Source organism: Pantherophis guttatus, chromosome 2 (genome assembly GCF_059756535.1).
Source record: "Pantherophis guttatus breed Tessera chromosome 2, ASM5975653v1, whole genome shotgun sequence".
Taxonomy (NCBI): domain Eukaryota; kingdom Metazoa; phylum Chordata; class Lepidosauria; order Squamata; family Colubridae; genus Pantherophis; species Pantherophis guttatus.
In genome coordinates this window covers 149,486,155-149,505,456 of record NC_142064.1, presented here as the reverse complement: position 1 = coordinate 149,505,456, position 19,302 = coordinate 149,486,155, and the positions used below count along the sequence as shown (strand labels likewise).

Below are 19,302 nucleotides of genomic sequence, written 5' to 3'. Positions count from 1 at the left end.
TTATTTATTTGATTTTTTATCCCATGTTATTTTTGGTCAGCTAGCCATTAAATGTGATTTTTTGTTATCAACATAATATTTGAAATATGTGAAACTGATGCAATATCAATTCATATTCAAAAAGCAAAAAAAATTGATGGGAAAAAATCCCATCTCCCTGATTTTATTAAATATTTTTTCTCCTTATAATTTTCAATTCTAGAACCTTCTTGGCCCCAGGAGCAAGACGTTGGATTAATATTGATGGCACCACTATGGGCATTACAGTCAGAGGCCTCAAAAACCCTCAACGTTATGTCCTAGATGCTGCACAGACTCATATTTATATGCTCATGAAGAAGGTTGGTCATTTTGCTTTTCCATTTGAATTTTCATTCCAGCTACCGATATTTTTGAAGGAAACAAAAAGGATATTAACATATATACTGTATACACACACCTAGATATAGACAAATATCTCTTCCTTGTTGTTCCAAAGAGAACACATTGCAGCATTTTTGTGTGAGGAAAGATAATTTGGGGTTTATTTCGCATGATTTTCATCATATAAAATGAATGACTTTCATACAAGAATAAGTTTTTCAAGAGGAAAATTCAGTTTTTCAGGAACTAAGCCCTACCCCTCAAAATAAGCCCTAATTAAGACCCTGCCCACTCTGGGGTGCAGGGGGTTGGGTGAGGCGCATGGGTAAAAATCAAGCTAGGGTGGGGATGGGTGGGTGGAGCTGCCCTACTTACCAGGCCTTGCACACCCCGACACCTGCCTTGCCAACCCACTTCTGCGCCTGCTTGCTGCCACTTGCATGCATCGCCCCCGGCCTCTGTTTTGCTTTCAGAGGCTTTCTGAAAAGTCCTCTTCAGCTGAGTAACAGGTTCCGGATTAATGTGCCTGCCCCCCCCCCTCCCCCCGGCCTTTATTTCGCTGTCAGGGGTGTTCCAGAAAGACCTCTGCAGCCGAGAAACGAGGTCTGGATTGATGCGTGCGTTGCCCCTGGCCTCTATTTCACCATCAGGCCCTTCAGGAAAGGCCTATGCAGCTGATCGATCTGGAGCTCTGTTACCGGCTGCACAGGCCTTTCCTGAAGGCCTCTGACGGCGAGGCCGTGGTGGCACTATGCACATCAATCCAGAGCCTGTTTCTCAGCTGCAGAGGCCTTTCCTGAAGGCCTCTGACTGCGAAATGGAGGCCGGGAGCGTCGCACGCAAGTAGATACAAGCGACCGCAGAAGAAGTGGGCTGGCAGCAGGTTCCTGCTGGGCGGGGCTGTCAGTGCTGCCGCTGCAAGGTGAGTCAGTGGAAGACACCCCCCCCCCCAAAAAAATAAGACCTGGTGCCTTTTTTGGTGGCAAAAAAATATAAGACGGGGTCTTATTTTCGGAAAAACTTTCTTTTGCCACAATTGTTCAGTTATTTACCTATTTTATTTTAGTCAATTTACATGGCTCCCCATTTTGCAACAGCAGCTCTGCGTTCGATGCTCAATAGATGAACAGAAAATAACATCAAAAACAATAGGCAACGTCTTTCCCAACCCCTGTTGGATATTTCAGCATCTGAAAAAACGTCTTCCTTGCCTCGCTTTTGTATATGTGTGTGTGTGTATGAATTCTAACCATATGAGCTTTAATTTAACCAGTGGTTTTTCAGGATGCATATTTAACATTAAGAAGAGATGTTTTCTTTTGCTACTTGATGAGAATATTCTCTTGATGCCTCCACTCCCAGCCTCTTTGACTCCTAAATAGCTGTATAGAGAGATGATTTTAATTAGGTTGCTTGCAATCTACAACTACCAGTTTCCCTTTCTTTTCCCTAGTAGGATTCTTATGGTCGCTATTTAAAGTCTCCGGTATACAAAGAAATGTTGTCCAAGGCAATTGTACCACAAGAAATGGTTAAAAAAAGGCAAGTCATCCGAGGTTTAATTACATTTCTTCATTATTGGTTTAAATTAGGAACTAAAGGAGAATGATGACTATTTATACAGTTGCATAATTTAAGGTGGTCTTTCCCTTAGGAAAAATGCCTGACTTCCAATTTGATAATCAGAGACATCCTGCCGCTCAGAGTCCCCTCGAACCGTGAGGTGGGCGGCAAATCAATATAATAATAAATAAATATTTTTAAATGTTAATGTTACAGCACTCACCAATAACTATTTCATAACAGAAAAAGAAGATGAAAATTACCTAAAAGAAAATCACATTTTTTTCTGCACGTGTTGTTTTTACATTTTTAAGATGTCATAGAATTAGAACATCGATGCTCCCCTAATAGCCTTTGGAAGTGATCTCATATCAATAAAACACAACCTGTATATATTTAACTCACATCATTTGCATACAATAGTATAGACGTGCATAATTACTTCATGTGGTAGGAGGGATAGAATTGGCTTCTGAAGGAGCCATGCAAGTCTGGAAAAGACATGCCAATTCAAAAAGGGGTCCTTTGGATGTGTTTTGGATGTTCCAAAGTGCTGCTTTTCAAAGATTTTGGACAGCCCTAATATGGAAAGAGTGAAAAATGACAGCAGCTGCTTTCTGAGAACCATGGTAATTTTCCCAATATTCCTCAACCTATAATAGGAGAAGAAAAATCTCATTAAAGATCAAGCTAAATGAACTTAACTTTAACTTTCTAACTCTTAGAAATACCCTTTTAGCTAAATCCAACTATATTGATCATGATTTTATTAATACATCTTCTGAGCATACTTGCAAAATGTGTTGCATACTAAAATAGTACAGATAGTCCTTAACTTAACAACCACAATTGAGCCCAAAATTTCCATTGCTAAGCAAGACGGTTGTTAACTGAGTTTTACCCCACTTTATGACTTTTCTTGCCATATTTGTTAAATGAATCACTGCAGTTGTTACGTAAGTAATACTTTTGTTAAATAAATCTGGCTTCTCCATTGACTTTGCTTGTCAGACGATTACAAAAGGTGTATCCTGATCCCAGGATACTGCAACCGTCATAAATACATGTCAGTTGCCAAACGTCCAAATTTTGATCTTGTGACCATGGGGGATGCTGCAATAGTCGTAAATATGTAAAGTATGTATGTAAGTAGGAAAATAGCAATAGCACTTAGACTTATATACTGCTTTACAGGGCTTTGCAACCCTCTCTAAGCGGTTTACAAAGTCAGCATATTGCTCCCCAACAATCTGGGTCCTCATTTTACCGACCTCAGAAGGATGGAAAGCTGAGTCAACCTTGAGCTGATCAGGATTGAACACCTGGCAGTCAGCATAATTAGCTGCGATGAAAAACAGTCATAAGTAACTTTTTTCAGTGCTGTTATAACTTTGAATGGTCACTAAATGAGGACTACCTGTACAAAAAAGATACTCATCCATAGTTTTGCAGAATACTGAGCTTGTAGAATACTATTTGGTTATCATCCTTCTGAAATACTTATCTATAATCCTTATGGCAGGATTATTTATTGCAATGAATATTTACAATGAGCCAACAAAAGGGATCAACTATAGATCTGCATCAGTGTTATATAAATATTTTTGTTTACACAATATTTTTGTTTGCACAAAAGGGTTTTGCTCATTTTTTTCTCATTTCTATTTTAGAGCATTTCTTAACTTTCCATAAAATATTGGAGTAAGATATTTAGATAGGTGGAAAAGTGATGAAGCTCACATTCTGATGCAATGCCAACATTTTTGGATGAAGGCCAAAATGTTTGTGTATCTGTTTAGGGCTTTACACAAACCCACACAAATTCTGGATATTCTGGCCATGTTTTCATGAAAACTGCTTTCTACAAATTGAGTTTAATTGCTCTTTCCATGTTGTTTTAATTTTAGACTGGGTTGCATCAAGACAGCGAGGCATATGCTGAATTCAATTGGACAAATAATTCACCATTAACTTAAAACTAATTGTAGACATTGTGAGAAAAGAGAGTAGTTTATGGTAGAAGTCCTGATAATACTCTTTCTGACTAACAAATATATTAAGAGGCATAACCCTTTGTGAACTAAATCTGTAATAGATTGTTTTTATTCATGAAAGGCACTTTTGCAGTTTTCCATTCTTTTATTGAAAGGCGGTGGAAATGTGTTAATTAATAATGATCACAATGATCATAATAGTAACCCTCTGGCTTTGTTTTGTTTCCTGTTCAGCTCTTACAATCCGTTTGCCCGCAAGCACCTGCGCTCCAGTCCCAGCCCCATCCTCTTGAGGCAGCTGGAGGAAGAAGCCAAAGCTAGAGAAGCCGCCACCAATGTGGACATCACCCAGGTTATGAGCAAGCTGGATCGCAGAAGCCAGCTCAAGCAGGAGGCCCCGCCTGCTAAATAGGGCCCCGATAGGGCTGGAGAGCCCATGGCAGGAGAAAAACCACAGAGCCAGGAGGAGAATGCTGGCTGTACGTAGGGCTGCATTTCCTCCCCCTGGCCTGCAGGTGTCACTAGTGTTTCATTGTTAGCAATCCATCTCTCTCTCTCTCCCTTCCTCCCTCCCTCTCTCTCTCTCCCCCACCTTGCCTTCCTCCCATCTACAGTCAGCTGTTGCCATGACATCCAGAACAGTGTCCCTTCATCAGCCGCTGCTGCTGATAGAATCCTAGAACATAGGTGGCAAAAAAAAAGTCCCCGTACGAGAATGGCAGTGATGCTTTTCAGATCAGATCAGCTCACTTTACACCATGTTTTCTATAAACTCCCCTCCCACTTCTACAAACACTACAAAGTCTGGATGCCATGGCAACCAGCTGCCTGGCCTCTCTATGCCTGTAAATAACAAAGAAAAAGGGCTGAACAATCCTATTGTAAGACATCAGCCATAAAACGGAATCTTCTTTCCAGATACCAATTATCTGGTCATTGCCTAAAGAACAACTCAAGAATTCGATAAGGAGCAGACACTGAGGAAGGAGACATTTAAATGATGGTGCATAATGCAGATTTACTTTGTGAATGATTGATATAACCCCTTAATATCATTTAATCATCTATTCTTATTCAGAATGGTTCTATATTGACCAACGATGGGTTGTGTTTTTACTTTCATTTTAGAAAATGTTTGCAGATAATGTACAGATTCTTTTTTAGGTTTCATTAAAATGATCCACTTTAATAAGCAGTAATAGGATAGCATCTTTTTTTGGGGCAGATGTTTCAGATTTTCTAAGCAAATTAAAGATCCTAGCTGCTCAGATGCTTAATCATTTGTCTGATGCCCATTTAAAGGAAAGCCTTTAATGGATTTTTACAATTCTACCAGACAAATGTATTTTATATTAGACAATTCATGACTTGTTGGGTCAATATTTCAGAGATATTTCCTTACCTAAACAGAGAAACAGAATGACTGTAGGTGGGCAAAGAATCAGTAGGGAAGGGAGTGTCTTCTAATTTTCTGCCAGCTTCCCATTCTCTTCCTTGTGGGAAGCTGGCAAGGAGTGCTGGAAATTGCAATCACATGAGTACAGCTGGCTGCAGCAGTGCAGGAGTATGGCAGTACTGAGATAGTCACAACTTTGCCAAATTTCAATCCCACGAGAGTTGTGGGTCCTGGATTTTGGATACATTCTTTAAGTTAAGTTTTAAGTTTTAGCCCATTTGATGTACATTGATTCAAAAATTACCTTATGATGGACTGTTTTGTGAATTAAAGGTTACAATCAGACAAGCAGGAGAGTTTTAGTTTATATATATAAATACTATTTAAATACTATTGGTTGTTTGGTGCAGAAGGGTTACTCCACTTAACCTCAAATAATGCAATAATGGAATATAAGAAGAAGCTTTCTAACTGGAGAGCAATTTTTTGTAATTTCTGAATGTATTATATTTACATTAGTGTTCTACTTAATCAGTTTTCCTGCTTAGCAACAGAAATTCTGATCTCAAATGTCATAAGATGAGAATTACTTGTATATGCCTGTCATAACAGGTTTGACTGTCATGTGTCTCAAAGCAGGCAGAGGTCAAAAGCCCTTGAAGTGATTGGAAATGCCAGAAGAAATGTATTTTTTTTTAATTTGTGTTCACTATGAGCAACATCAGCAAAATTTAAAAGCTTACCCAGCAGAAAGGTGAAGATGAATTGCAGGGCTGACCTTTTGTTTAAATAATCTATAGCTATTAATCATAGTCAGTATGTGCTTGAAATATTTCAGTGGTTTATGAACAACTTAAGTGGAATTGAGACTCATACAACTTCTCAGTATGTTTCATTTATTTTCAGGAAGTTAGTTCAGTCACGCAGATACTATTTCTATCATTTGATCTAGCTGAGCTTAGGTTGACTTTGAGTTCTGACCTTTTTTTTGTCACTGCTTTTCATCATCGGTGGCAAAATACAAGGAACGTTTGGGAATCTCTGTGATATTGGCAGAACTAGAACACCATCGTCAAAAAGGCCATGAGAACATACCAAGGATGTGATCTTAAAACAATCCAAGGAGTGATTTCTGTTAAATCAAAGAAATCTAAATGTAGCCCAGCAGCACTGCTGTAATTTAGGCAGAGCTTCCTGAGACTCTCAACTTTGAAAATGCAGCTATGGAGATTAATTAAAATGTTCTGTCTGTTTAGAAAGGTCAACACTGTAGCTACATAATACATCAAAATAATATCCTGAAACTCTTTGGGGGTAACTTCAGGGCTCCTTAGAATCTTTTCAGGGGTTCTTTAGTAATACATTAGTTATTTAGAAAATATACAGTATATCCTATGTTTGAATAAATTTTAAAGAAGACTAATAATAGATTATGGCCTCTGGCATACTATAACCATGGGAATTGCAAGCCACCCCAATAGAGAATAAATCAGCCTGCATTGTTCACAAGCCTTAGGCTGGAGGTCTCGGGCACAAGTGGAAGTCAGCTTCCCCAATTAAGAATAGTGAAGAAACCAAATTCTAGAAACACATGCACAAATACACATTCTTGCTGAAGTAGAAGTATCAAGGAAGGGACATCCCAGTTTGCAAAACCTTCTTAGCAGCCTGGTCTTTTTGGCAGCTTCTAAGGGCTTAATGCTAGGTTACAGTTGGCTATTCATTCATTTATTTATTTAATTTCTGCATCGCCCATTTCACTTAAGTAACTCTGAGAGTTTTACAACATCATAATGAAAACACATGAATAAAAGCATAGATTAAAAACAGGATTAAGAACAATGTAAAATTTATGGGTAAAAATACAAAGCAAAGTTAAAAATTGAAAAGGCTAAAAGATTAACAAGGCAGGGAGCGTTTCCTCAAGCCAGCAGCCATTCCCAAGATTGTATCAAGATTATGCCAGGTCTTAACACTCATCCAGAAATAGCAATAGCAGTTAGACTTATATACCAGTCCATAGTGCTTTACAGCACTCCCTGAGCGGTTTACAATGCCAGCATATTGCCCCCAACAATCTAGGTCTTTGTTTTGCTGACCTTGGAAGGGTGGAAGGCTGAGTCAACCTTGAGCCCTCTGGATCAAAATCCAGGTTGTGGGCAGAGTTAGCCTGCAATACTGCATTCTAACCATTGTGCCACCACAGCTTTACGCCATCATGGAAAACCAGAAGAGTGGGGGTTCTCCTCACCTCTGGGGGTAAGATGTTCCAAAAGGCAGAGGTAGAAGCTCAGAAGGCCTTCTTCCTGGATCCCACCAGTTGAACTTTCTTGACTGATGGATTACACAGATGCTGTCCCTGCTTGATTGGTTGGAATGGGCCAGTATAATTGAGACAAGACAGTTCCTCAAATATACCATGAAGGGCTTTAAAGGTAATAACCAATCTCTTGAATTGAACCTGGAAGCAAACTGGCACCCAGTGCAGCTCATGTAGCAAAAGTGTTACATGAGCCACCCTAGGGGTGCTCCAAAGTCCCACTGTTGCATTCTTTGCCAAATGCAACTTTCGAATACTCTTCAAGGGGAGTCCCATGCAGCAGTTGTCCAGCCAGGAGATGACCAGGGTATGAGTGGCTGAAATGAGAGCATCTCAGTGAGGAAAGGACGTTACTGGCTTACAACTTGAAGTTGAGCAAATGCCTTCCTAGCCATGACTACCCAATTGTGATAGCCCACCCAATTTCTTTGTGGGAAGACTACATATAATGCATATACATAACATCAAACCACATAACACAGCAGCCTTCGATCTCTTGCTGCTTAACTGAAGCAAGAATATGCTTTCTTTTTGCTCTCCAGTTCACACAACTACAGTAGGAATTCAGGGTTCCTGCTGGCAGGAATAAGATGCTACTTTTACTTCTATACTTGCTTGTTTGACCGTGGAAGGGGACCCAAGCTGATCTACCTCTTGCCGTGATTTTTTCACTTTTTCTAAGAAGTTGAGAAACCATTCATCAAACACTATGTCACTTTTTTTTTTCTAGAATGGCATGCACACGATGGGTATGTTCTAGTTCAGGTGGAATGACTGTACAACTAAAAGACAACATTTCCTAGGAATTAAATAAAATAGTTGAAACCATGTTGTTGGCCTCTAGTTGTCCATGCTGTCTTCCATTGTGGCTTGGTTAGCAGATACAATCTATAATATGTAGGAGGGTTACTGCTTTTTATTGTCTGTTAAAAATAGAATGTGCTTCACCTTGTTTTAATTACAAGCAATGGGTTGTCTTTTCATTATTCATCCAGACTTGCCATACTTCCCCCCCCCCTTTCATTTTCCTTAGTTAAATAAAACTAGAACTTGAAAGAATCATTGTGTGTGTGTGTTTCATTGTTTTTGTCTCCATCCATACATTTTTATTTTCTCCATGTCTCCACCTTTATCATTTTAATTTGAATTCTTTTTCTTCTTTAGAAATTATCTAATAGCAGCTTTTTAAAATCATGCAGTCTGTTACTGAAGCATCTCCTTCTGCCACAATATTATTTGTGAGACAAAGACTTTTTCTTTACTTTACAGCAATTTAGAGGAGTTCTGGGCCTGTCCTATCTTGGGAGATATTGGCTCTGGGGTCTAAGTCAAGCATTATCATTTCATCTACACAATAATTGCAACAGTTAAGTGTGACAGCAAATGGCATCTTTGCAACAGCAACTCTAACATTACTTTTCAAAATGACCAAGCAAAAATACTAGGTGAATTGAAAACATAGATAGAGAGCGGGGGAAACCACAATTCTGCTTTTCTTGAAAAGAAACGGAGTCTCTTTGGAACTCACAATTCAGGATATTGATTAAATGGAGGATTTCCCCCCCCCCTTCAATTCTCCTATTGGTCAACTGGAAGATGAACATTAAATGCCTTATGGCATTTATGGTGTTTCCTCAGTTCCCAGCAGCTACAGTAGAACTTCAAACTGCTTTTGGAGAAATAGCAGAGTGGAATTGGTGTAGAAAATTGCAAACCTGTCTACTTATATTCTGCTGTTTAGGTAGGGATAACAGAATAACAGACTTGGAAGGGACCTTGGGGATCTTCTAGTCCACCCCCTGATCAGCCAGGAAACCCGTATACCATTAGAGACAAATGGTTGTTCCAAGTTCTTCTTTAAAAAATCCAGTGTTGGAGCATCCATACTGGAGATTTTAAAGAAGAGATTGGACAACCATTTGTCCAGAAGAACAACAAGAGTTACTTGTTAAAGATCTTTTTTTCTAAATGTGAAAGACAATAATTTAGCAAGGTTTACTAACCTTTAGGCTAGAAATCACTTTTAGACAACCAAGAGTCTCCCTACAAGAAAGGAAAAAAGTGGGAGTCCGTGAAGAGTAAAGCAGAAATGAAAGCAATTCATCAACAAAGTTCTTTTTGAATGCATCCTCACTTTGTTTTAGGATCAATCTAGATCTTTGTTCTGCATATATATATATGGATCAATCTTATTGCTGATTAACCCCCTATGTTTACTTCCTCAGTCTATTATGCCTCATTTCCAGATTAATTGATACCTTTTAAAAATAAGACTTAAAAATGACAATTGAAATTTAAATATTATGATCCAGGGATGAACAATATTGCAGGGTCATTTCCTGGACTATTCCATTCACCCGACTAAGAAATGGGCTAATCTCAGAATTCCCAGGGTGCAACATTTTTGTATACTGCACAGCACAATATGCCATTATCAGTTCAAAGATGGGCAATGTACACTCCATCCGCTCTAACCTATATGGCTAATGAGAGAAGATGTGAATTGCAACTCAACACTATCTGGAGACACCCATCACCCATTCTTACTGTGACAGAATGATCAGCTTGAATCTGCTATTGTATGAAGCAAACTGAAATCAGGTGTCTCAGCTTCTATGGACGTATACATTGGTATTTTACATTGGAGAGTTTTGCACTGTGGTTATGTCCTTTTAAATCCTTGGATAAATGTGATGGTGAACAGTGCTTGGATGTAGGTCCTTCCTCTCCAATACTGCAGTGTAGACAAGGAAAAACTGGAGGGAAAGCATTTGTACCATTCTGTGCAACCACATTTGGTACCTGAAATGGCGTGCTATGAGATCTATTGCTTGGTGATATTTGAAACAAAGACGTATCATGCCAAGGGCAAAAGAAATGCACCAGGGAATTCACACTGTACAGAATGAATGATCAAGGGAGATAAATAAAAGCATGACCGACACAACAGAAAAGATATCTGTGTGACAAGATGCAGAAGTTTGATAGAAAGCACCAAGAAACGGCAAATTCTTTTGAATTACATGAGACAATTTGAGGCCATCTTAGTTGACAATGAGAATTTCAAGGTAAGGAAAACTGAAAGAGGCATCTTTGTTTACAAACACTGAAATAAGCTGAACTCTCTGAATTCAACGTACAGAGATGCAGAAACTTCAGCATGTAATATTGGCAAAGGCTGTACTCTTGATTTGGGGTGCTTTTGATGTAAACCCAAGTGACATTTCATTGATCCTGATCATAAAACTGAATTAGGGAACAGAGCTAGGAAAAATTTGAACAGAATTACTGGCATTATCCACACAGAAGTAGATCCTGTTTTTCATATTTTCTTTTCCCTTATAGTGCTATGAGATTTGGGAGTTCATTTATTTAATCCCAGTATAATTTTGCTGTTGGAGTAAAGCTGCTCATCGTTTTGATTAAGCAACTAACCTTAAACCATTTCAGGTATCTAGAAAGTCCTAAGTAACAGATCTAATTTTTTAAAAAAATTATAACATTTTTAGATTCTGACTAGATAGTATTATTCCCCTGTAGCCAAATTTGTAATGCATTTCATTTCTAGGAAGTTTGTATAGGGCATCATAATGTGTTTCTATGAAAAATACATTTAATATCTGGACTATGCACCAGTGGTGAAATTCAATTTTTTTTACTACCAATTCTGTGGGCGTGGCTTGGTGGGTGTGGCAGGGGAAGGATATTGCAAAATCTCCATTCCCACCCCACCCCTGGGGGAAGGATATTGCAAAATCTCCATTCCCACCCCACTCTAAGGCCAGCCAGAAGTGGCATTTGCCGGTTCTCCGAACTATTCAAAATTTCCACTATCGGTTCTCCAGAACCTGTCAGAACCTGCTGGATTTTACCCCTGCTATGCACCTCTCAATATAGAAACTAGAACTAGAGCAAAGACCTGGATTCAACAGGCAAAATGTGATTTGGAGATGCATGTCTGTGTATGAGGTACCGTACTTGTGAGCTCCACAAAGTTGTGTTTCTTAAAAGGCACCTTCATTTTTCTTGACAGGTTCCCTTGCATGCTCCAGGTCACATTTCTCCCTAACTAAAATATGCACAACATGCTTCAATAAATATCATTAAGGTGTTTGGTATACAGTGTCAGAAAACAATCATTTTCACAAGTGCTAGTTTGCTGTTTTCAAGGGATTTGCACCAGCGCTTGGAGAACTAATGTTCATCTTCCCTCTGAAATATTATACCAAATGACAGCATTAGTTAAGGTGATCTTTTTTTTTTAAAGTCCAAATTAACCAGCTTCTGCTTCCTCTACCTCCCCTTCTGATTAACCATGTAAAAACAAATAATTTTTGTGCTATATGAGTAGAACAAACAAAATTCAGTTCCACTTGCCAATATATTCCTAGAGTATCATGCCCATGCTAAAGCTAGTCCTTGGCTTAGAACCGTAATTCAAAGGGTTGTTCAGCAACCGGCCATAAGTCGAGGACTATGAATACATATTATTAAAGGGATTTATTTAGAAATATGCATTTGTATAACATGGTCATGACAATCAGGTAACAATTTTGACAGACTGGAACCAAAGTTGAATAGCTGAACTCTTACAATTAGTTGATTTATTTCTATGGGTAGCCACCGTAGATGCCAATACCAGTTATCATCAAACCCAAAGTGCCTTTCAAAAGGCAACTGGGCTTTCTTGGACTTTTCCTTGAAAATGTTTTGCTTCTCATCCAAGTAGCTTCACAACCTGCCTGATTGAGAATCTCCATAGACATCTCCATAGGTATTATATATATGAAGTATGTGCTTTATGAATGAGAGGCAGCCCTTCTGATTTTGGGCAGGAATTTACACTGGACTGGGGAAAATGGGTTTATTGTTTTAAGGCATAGACTGAAAAACTCCCCCCCCCCCCGAGTTCTTAACACTGCAGTTTTGATGCATAATGACGTCACACTTGTTTAACAATGGATCAGATATTTGTATTTAAGAATTATGTTACAATTGTAATAGTTATACACATCTCTGTATAGAAAACATTATAGGATTTCTGACAGATGATGATTGATAGATAGGAGAGAGAGGGGAGGGAGGGAGGGAGGGAGGGAGAGAGAGAGAGAGAGAGAGAGAGAGAGAGAGAGAGAGAGAGAGAGAACAACTTCTACCACTGGCCATGCAGCTGAAGCTCCAACATTGCAGTCCCCAAGAGTGCAGCCAAGGGGCCATAAGAGATGTAGAATTTCCCCACTCTCAAAAATTAATTTGAGATCAAATGTGCAGATTAGACTTCTGGTAGATCTGGACTGGCTGGTTTCTATCTACTGGCAAAAGCCAGACCAGACTGAATGTGACATCATGCACTCTGTAATCAGCAGTAGCACTGCTTTGCTCATGCTGAACTGTAGAAAGACATGCTGGGAAGACCATAATGTGAAACCTGGCAAAGTCCTACATAGGACCATAATAAAGGCTTCTATTTTCTATAAGAATTCCATGTAATTGTCTATGCTATAATAACCATTCTCTCTCTCTCTCTCTTTTCCCTGCAGTTATGTCAATTTACTGTTCCTGTTTCCCATTTGGCTACTTACGCTGGTACCTCTGATCCTCTGCCTCCTTCTCAGTGCCCCAAGCAACTCCCTCTGCCAAACACCGCCAGCTACTCCTCACCTCTTCGGGTAGCCTTAGATGATGCATCTGTCATGGAGAAGAACTTGGAGCCAAACAGGTTTGGTTCTGATCCCATTCCTTCCCTCCTGGAAAAGGCTCAGGACTCCATGGATTCTGAACTGGACAGTTGCCACAGTTCTTCAAATGCTATCAACTCCAAGTCCAAGGTGCCACCCAAGCCAAAGTTGGCCTTGTCCCTGGGCAGGTTCTTGAAATGGCGATGCTTGAATTCACCGGTGTTTGGCACTCTTTCATCTAAGCATCCTGCAGTGGCGCAGGGAAAAGCGCAACCCTTAGAAGATCTGAGCCAACACCTTCAACCAAAATCCAAAAAAGCATCCATGTGAGTATCCTTATGGGTGGTTTTACTTGGGCTTAGTGGCCATGTCTTATTCTTCCGAACAGCAGGGGAATACAGTAGTCCTAATAATGCTTTGTGATTGATTATGTGCCTAGCAATCTCATAGAGATATTTTCTTCATAATAATCTGTCCTTAACCTGGCCCTTCAGGTCTTTAAATTGTAAACCTGATTCCCCTGTAACTTGAGTCTATCCACTTTGCTGCTGGTTATCTTCTTCTCTTCTCTTCTTTCCATCCACCTTTCCCAGTACTAGGGCCTTTACCATTGAGCTAAATCTGCACATAATGTGCCCAAAGTATTTGACCCTGTTTATTTGGGCCTCTAGATCAGGGGTGTCAAACTTGATTTCATTGAGGGCCGCATTAGGGTTGTATTTGTACGCAGGGGGGCGGAGGTGGGGGCGTGGCCAGGGTGGGTGTGGCCAGCTTGACGTCACTTATTGAGGCTCTGTTTTCGGCCGTGATGGCCTCCTGCAGCCCTCTGCCAGCAAAAACAGAGCCTGTGGCGGCCGTATGCAGTCTCCCCAAGCTCCATTTTTGCTGGCAGAGGGCTGCAGGAGGCTGTCACAGTTGAAAACAGAGCCCGGCTTTCCCGAGCTCCATTTTTGCTGGCAGAGGCACTATGGGCCGGTCCTTCGCTGTTCCCAGGGCAGCCCCACAGGCCAGATCTAAGCACCTCATGGGCCAGATCTGGCCCATGGGCCTTGAGTTTGACAACCCAGCTGTAGATTGATTGGTTCAACCATCCATTTATTTGTTTTCTTGGCTGTCCATAGTATTCACAGGAATCTTCTCTAACACTGTACTTTAAATGGATCAATACCAGGGGTGGGTTCTACTTATCTTTACTACCAGTTTGCAGCGGGACGGCATGCACACTCTTCTGCGCAAGCGCAGAAGCAATTTGATGACGTCGGGGTCGGTGGGCGGAACCTCCCGCCGGTTTACTACCGATTCTATAGAACTGGTGCGAACCGGGGGACAACCCACCACTGGTCAATACTCTCTTTATCTTGCTTCTTCAAAGTCCAACTTTTGTTTCCATGGAATGTCAGGAGACTATCATTGCTTGAATGATTCAGATCTTTGTAAGTACCACACATTGCAGTATTTGAATATCTTTTCCAACGCCTTTATAGGTGTTTTACCAGGTGCTGGGCTATGCACATTTCGTGACTGCTAGTTCCTTTACTGGTGATAGTTGATCCTAAAAGGCAGAAGCTCTCCAGCACTTTGATATCTTCATTGTCATTGTCTTCGAGGGAGATGGGTGGTTTAGAAATATGAAATATGAAGAGAATACATAAAATATGATGTTTGGTTTGGTTTTGGTTTAGCGCCTTCTTTCAGATTTCTCTGGAGAGCAAAATCCATCCAATGGACACTGGAGTGGAAGAAGATCACCATCCTTGGCCTTACAAGGAGTCTGCCAAAGAAGTGATTTGCCCCTGGGAAGTTTTGACCGAAGGAGGACAAAGCAGATAAGAAGCCTTTGAAGCCATTTGGATTTGAGCCACTTAAAAAATGACTATTTTTTCCTGAGCCTGAGTTGGCAGATATTAATCACCAATCATTTGATCTATCCATAATACAACTAGTACATATTTTTGGGAATGGCTAAGTTTTTTTATTATGTAGTGTGTGATGGGAACATGACATAGAGAAGTAATCATATACACACAATCCACATAATGATATAAAAAAACCTTCTACGGGGTATGACAGTGGCTCATAACTGGATATCCAGTTCAGTGTCCAGCTGATTGCCTGTAGCATTTGCTTTGCCCAGATCTTCTAGGAAGTAGAGAACAGGGAAATCTTGCACAATATGTTCAACAATTTGCATATCAGCACTACAATCGCAACAAGGGGAATCTTTCCAGCCCTGGAGATAGAGGGCAGAGGCACTTCTGCCAATAGCACACCTAATTCTCTTCAATTTTGTCCAGACAAAGTGAGGCAGGTGAAAACCAGGTGGTTTGGTAGAGGGATCACTAATGGTCAGGCTGCAAGAAGGTCCTGTTCTGACCCAGCCTTAGCAGAACCAAGAAACAGACTCCTTGTCCCGAAAAAACCCTCTTTATTTAACTACTGTGAATTCATGGCATTCACATACAGAAAAGTCCAGGCAATAATCCTTCCAAGGGTTAATTGCAATAACAGACTTTATCAGTCCTTGGATAATTGACAGGCTGAGAGCTTCAAGTCGCAAAGCTGTAAATTAATTCCCGGCAAGAAGTCTCTGAGGCTCAAACCAGAAATACGAACTGTTGTCTCCTGCAACTACCACTCCACTTTTGCTTCTATTTATTCCCCAGCCAGGGAGGAGCCATTCAGCATCCAGGTGTGCCTTTCTTCCTGATTCAGCCCCTGTTCCTCATTTGTTCTCCTCTCCTGACAGCTCTGTGCATACGCACTTCTGGAACAGGCCCCAGCTGTTCTTCTTCCCCACTTATCTCCGACTCTGAAGGCAGCTGGGAAATGTTGGATGGCCCTGGCTCTATCTCTGCTTCTATTAGAGCCTTCTCCAGACTCCAGGACTGGCCCAATTTCCTCCCCATCTCCTCATTGACTGACAGCTCTGCTGTCAGCTGGCAGGCTACAAGAGGTACCTTGGACTATTCTTCTCCCCAGGCATTCTTGTGGTTAAACCTGATAAATGTGAAGCAGGGGTGAAATCTACTTACCTTCTTTACCAGTTCAGAAGTGCACGTGCCGCGCTCGCATCACGCAAAACCTTCTGCACATGCGCAGAGGGTAAAAAACACATTACTTCCTGATTAAAACCAGGAAGTAACGACACCCGGGTGGGTGGGTGGAGCCTCGCGCCACCATCGCTACTGGTTCTCTGAACCACCTGCCACAATTGCTACCGGATCACTCGATCTGGTCCGAACCAGGAGCATTTCACCCCTGATGTGAAGTGAACAGTTGTTTTTCATACTGGCCTATGGGATTTCAATTTTATGATAGGTTGTGCATTGTCCTGGTGAATAGGAAAGGCCTAGGGTTTTTTTTTTTAAGCAATCTTGCCCATAAAAATAAAAAACTACTTGATTTCAAAAAAATTGAGAGTATAAAATCAAATAGTTTTTTTCATTTACTGATTTTATTTAAATTAAGTATTTTTAATCTCATCCTCTATCTTAGAATATCAAGTAGATGATAGATAAGACCTAATACCAAAATATGCCAAAAAATAGTAAAATAAAATAAAAATAATAGCAACCCCCTAGATCAGTGATGGCGAACCTTTTGGGCACCGAGTGCCCAAACTGGAATGTGCGCATGCCGGAGCACTGGAAACCCAAAGATCCGCTGGCTGGTGCGTATGCGCACTCCGGAAACTGGAACAGCAGCTGGCAATGGCATGCGTGCCCACAGAGAGCCTCTGCCATCATGGCCCTAGGTCAAAACCAGTTGGGAGAAACCTTATAATCAAACAAACATCTTTATTTCCATATTCAAAAAAAGGAAAAATCTAAGAGGCCTCTTATCCCTTGTTTACAATATTGGTAAATTGCCATGAATCATGTGCTGGGTTCTTCATGATGTATTACTGCACTAAAAATACGCATAGCTGCCCACAATGCTGTACCAGCTGAAATTTCTGGACATTCTTGAAGGGCAGCCCCATACAGAATACCTTAAAATAGTCCAACTGGGAGTTGACTAGGACATGAGTGGTGATTTTGAACATACAGAAACAACGGAGTACATTTTTCTCCAGTGCCAGTTTTACTAAGACCTTTGTACTAGCCTCAAATCACCATTATTGCATAAACACCCATAACAAATTTATACCTCTCGGGTGTTTTCAGAGACCAACCCTGCTACAACTTATAATGTTGCCAGGTCTGCACTGCAGCACTTAAAATCCATCAGATGGTGATGATGACCTGTGCCCTAGGCTAGTCTTAATGAGCATCTAGTTCATCATACTGAAATGCTCTGTAATTTGATAGACAGTCTGCCACATACAGATAGTCCTCGACTTACGACCGCAACTGAGCTCAAAATTTATATTGTCAAGTGAGAAATGTGTTAAGTGAGTTTTGCCCCATTTTATGACTTTTCTTGCCACATCTGTTAAGAGAATCACTGCAGTTGTTAAATTAGTAACACCGTTGTTAAGTGAATCTGGCTTCCCCATTGACTTTGCTTGTCAGGTTGCAAATGGTGAACACATTTTCCCGGGACACTGCAATGATCATAAATATGAGTCAGTTGCCAAGTGGCTGAATTTTGATCAGGTGACTGTGGGGATTCTGCAATGGTCATTGTAACATTGTAACCTCATTGTAACATTGAGCGGTCACTAAACAAACTCTTGTAAGTCAAGGACTATCTGTATTAGCATTGATGTTCCCCTATGCTCATCTAATGCTCCTACCCCTCCTTTTAGATTTCTTTTGGACTTCTGTTTTATATCTCTCTTTCTCTCCTGTTTTATATCTCTTACTTTTTTATAACAATAATTTAGAATTATAAATTTTAGAATCTATAATTAGAAATGTATTTTCTATGCTTTTTAATTGACTGCACCCCAGCCTTCTTATGCTGGTTTTTGACTGTAATAAAGATTTGATTTGGCCACCTGTCGAACAGGAGTTGTAAGTCTAAGAAGACCCTCAGATTGTGCACAGGGTGCACAGGGTGCACAGGGAACCCCATCCAGCACCAAAGATGATACAATCCTAGAACTGTTGGGCTCCAAAACCCAAAGCCACTCGATCTTGTCGATGTTCAGTTGAAGCCTGTTGATTCCAGATCTTCACAGCCTCCATGCACCTGGATGAGACATCCTATGCTGTATGGCTAATGTAAATGCTAAATATATAATATGCAATATTGGTATGTTTTAGTGTGCACGAATGTACCTTTTTCAGAAAAGGATGCCTTCAATGGATTGTTTTCCTAGTACAACGATTGATTTCCTAAGAAACGTATTTCCTTTATCTGTTTCAATGTTGCTTTTAATGTTGCAAATAAAAATGAATTTGTCTGCAGTGAGAAGAATTTTCTCACTATCTTATTGTCGTATTGTCTTATTCCTTATTTTTGATGTTGTTGTTCTCTATCAGGAAATTGCCACAAGAAGGTGGAGTGGGGTTCTTCACTGGGGACCTATGGATAGATTTCTGGGAATCTGTGAACTTGGATGGGGGAGGAAGTTATTTTCACTATTTTATTTTATGCACCTCTTTCACCATACTTTCACCAAACTCTATGGCAGAAAAAAATTAAGAACTCCAGACACAGAGGGTTTTAATATGGAGGTTTCTCACTCCTCCGTACCTATCCACAAATAAGCCACCCAGAGTTGTTTTGATACGAGATGGCCTCAGATGGGTCCACAAGACAACAACCAAGCTCAGAGAACACTAAACAACAAAAAAAAAAGAGTCATTAAACTATACGTACCACTAATAACCCCCAAAACCAGAAAAAAACAAATTACCCATAACAATAAGGAAGCTTCAATCCCAAAAAAAAAAAAATCTCTGGCGAAAAAACAAAACTGGTTACGTAGCTAACTTTAAAAGCTGCTACAAAATCTTATGCCACCAGATAAAGACAGAATGCACCAATTACCACAGCAAACTAGAGGAAAATCTTCTACGCACAAAATCCACCCGCACC

General features: G+C 40.3%; 3 protein-coding genes across 4 annotated transcripts in view; 2 read left to right on the top strand and 1 right to left on the bottom strand.

The window, feature by feature from the left end:
• LOC117662929 (regulator of G protein signaling 9) overlaps window positions 1–8,695 on the top strand; it is a 52,684-nt gene extending 43,989 nt beyond the window's left edge. Inside the window, exons 15-17 of one of the 2 annotated variants that reach the window (XM_034412671.3) lie at window positions 203–341; window positions 1,820–1,905; window positions 4,155–8,695. In XM_034412671.3, the coding sequence (XP_034268562.2) occupies window positions 203–341; window positions 1,820–1,905; window positions 4,155–4,332 (403 nt within the window). In that variant the 3' untranslated portion in view covers window positions 4,333–8,695. Of the gene's footprint in view, window positions 1–202; window positions 342–1,816; window positions 1,906–4,154 lie in introns of those variants that run through there. The other variant, XM_087887007.1, reaches the window with a different exon arrangement.
• RGS9 (regulator of G protein signaling 9) lies at window positions 4,340–16,141 on the top strand. The gene is made up of 3 exons (XM_034412673.3): window positions 4,340–4,399; window positions 13,177–13,640; window positions 14,997–16,141. Exons 1-3 carry the CDS (start codon window positions 4,391–4,393, stop codon window positions 15,142–15,144), a joined length of 621 nt encoding a protein of 206 aa, XP_034268564.2. The 5' UTR covers window positions 4,340–4,390; the 3' UTR covers window positions 15,145–16,141.
• The window catches only part of LOC148115372 (uncharacterized), a 65,900-nt gene continuing 61,986 nt past the window's right edge, over window positions 15,389–19,302 (bottom strand). Inside the window, exon 2 of the mRNA XM_087885151.1 lies at window positions 15,389–15,453. Within this exon, the coding sequence (XP_087741277.1) occupies window positions 15,389–15,453 (65 nt within the window). The remainder of the gene's footprint in view (window positions 15,454–19,302) is intronic.